This window comes from Cebus imitator, unplaced genomic scaffold (genome assembly GCF_001604975.1).
Source record: "Cebus imitator isolate Cc_AM_T3 unplaced genomic scaffold, Cebus_imitator-1.0 Scaffold118, whole genome shotgun sequence".
Taxonomy (NCBI): Eukaryota; Metazoa; Chordata; class Mammalia; order Primates; family Cebidae; genus Cebus; species Cebus imitator.
In genome coordinates this window covers 2,559,011-2,560,660 of record NW_016107433.1, presented here as the reverse complement: position 1 = coordinate 2,560,660, position 1,650 = coordinate 2,559,011, and the positions used below count along the sequence as shown (strand labels likewise).

The 1,650-nt window shown below is 46.4% G+C and overlaps 1 protein-coding gene across 1 annotated transcript in view; it reads right to left on the bottom strand.

Annotated features, from left to right (window-relative positions):
- UTP4 (UTP4 small subunit processome component) overlaps positions 1–1,650 on the bottom strand; it is a 47,080-nt gene that overhangs the window by 17,488 nt on the left and 27,942 nt on the right. Inside the window, exons 7-8 of the mRNA XM_017539224.2 lie at positions 695–866; positions 498–589 (exon numbers count right to left, since the gene is read on the bottom strand). Of these exons, the coding sequence (XP_017394713.1) occupies positions 498–589; positions 695–866 (264 nt within the window). The remainder of the gene's footprint in view (positions 1–497; positions 590–694; positions 867–1,650) is intronic.

Here is a 1,650-nt window from a genome sequence, read left to right as displayed (position 1 = left end):
GCGGAGGTTGCGGTGAGCCAAGATCGCGCCATTGCACTCCAGCCTGGGTAACAAGAGCGAAACTCTGTCTCAAAAAAAAAAAAAAAAAAAAAAAAAAAAGAAGCTACTGTAGAAGCAGGTGCGGTGGCTCACGCCTGTAATTTCAGCACTTTGGGAGGCTGAGGTGGGCAGATCACCTGAGATTGGGAGTTCAAGACCAACCCGACCAACATGGAGAAACCCCGTCTCTACTAAAAATACGAAATTAGCTGGGTGTAGTGGTGCATGCTTGTAATCCTAGCTATGCAGGAAGCTGAGGCAGGAGAATCACTTGAACCTGGGAGGTGGAGGTTGTGGTGAGCCAAGACGGACCCAGTGTACTCCAGCCTGGGGAGTGAAACTCTCGGGGGAAAAAAAAAATTCCTACAAATTTGCCGAGCGTGAGCTGTGTTCAGAGCCCTGTGGGACACAGAGATGGGGAGATGAGGGGTTGGCAGGGGCTCGGAATGGAAACTTACGTGGGGAAAGGTGATTTTTCGGAGAGCGGCATCATAATTCTTTACCTCCACCTTCTCCATGAGAGGACGAATGACTAAGTGGGTGTCGGTGCCTAGGAATGAGGAGGAGAAGGTGTACAGAATTAGAAGTTATCCTACATGAGAACAGCGAGAGCCAGGAGGGGTAAAGCAGCAGCCTTGCTGGGAGAAGAACCCACCTCCGGATATCAGCGATGTTGGGCTGTGGGCCACAGTGCGCACGTCATGAGTGTGATGCTGGAATGGTTTGGTCCGAACCCACTGCTTCTCACTGCTGTTAGATGTCACAGGGACCAGCTGAAAATGGAAGACTGTGCCCTCGGCTGTGCCCACCACAAAACTGTCTTCTTGCTGAAGATTAAATCATGAGGGTGGCACATGTAAGCAAAACAAAGTCTGACTGGAAAAATACTCCCTGAGGTTTTCTGTCTGGGCAGCTTAGGGGTAAACCTATGCCCAGAATCAGTAGGAAAGTTACAAGGGTCTTTTCTCTCCAGAAGCTAAAGGAGAGAGCACCAGAGGAGCAAGGTCAGACACAGGTAACAATGCGCCCCCTACTGACAAAATTAACAACGTCTACAGTAGGAACAATACAGTAACGTTTCATATACACAACCTAGATCTCCTTAAAATAGCACAGAGAGATAAAATACCTAGGACCTATCTGAGAAATTTAAATCCTTCTAAAGAACATAAGGGAAAACCTAAACAAACAAATCCGTTACCATGTTCTTTAATAGGTATATTTAACATGATCAAAATATTATCACTAAAGAAATATATTAAACCAATAAAAACACTGATAATCCTTTATTTGGAGCTAGAACAGCTGTTTCATAATAATGTTTATTTTATTAAAAATATGTAAGAAACACCAGGCACGGTGGCTCACGCCTGTAATGCCAGCACTTTGGTAGGCCGAGGCAGGTGGATCATGAGGTCAGGAGATCGAGATCATCCTGGCCAACACATTGAAACCCCGTCTCTACTAAAAATACAAAAAATTAGCTGGGCGTAGTGGTGTGTTCCTGTAATCCCAGCTACTCGGGAGGCTGATGCAGGAGAATTGCGTGAACCAGGGAGTCAGAGGTTGCAGTGAGCCGGGATCACACGAGAGACAGACTCTGTCTCAAAA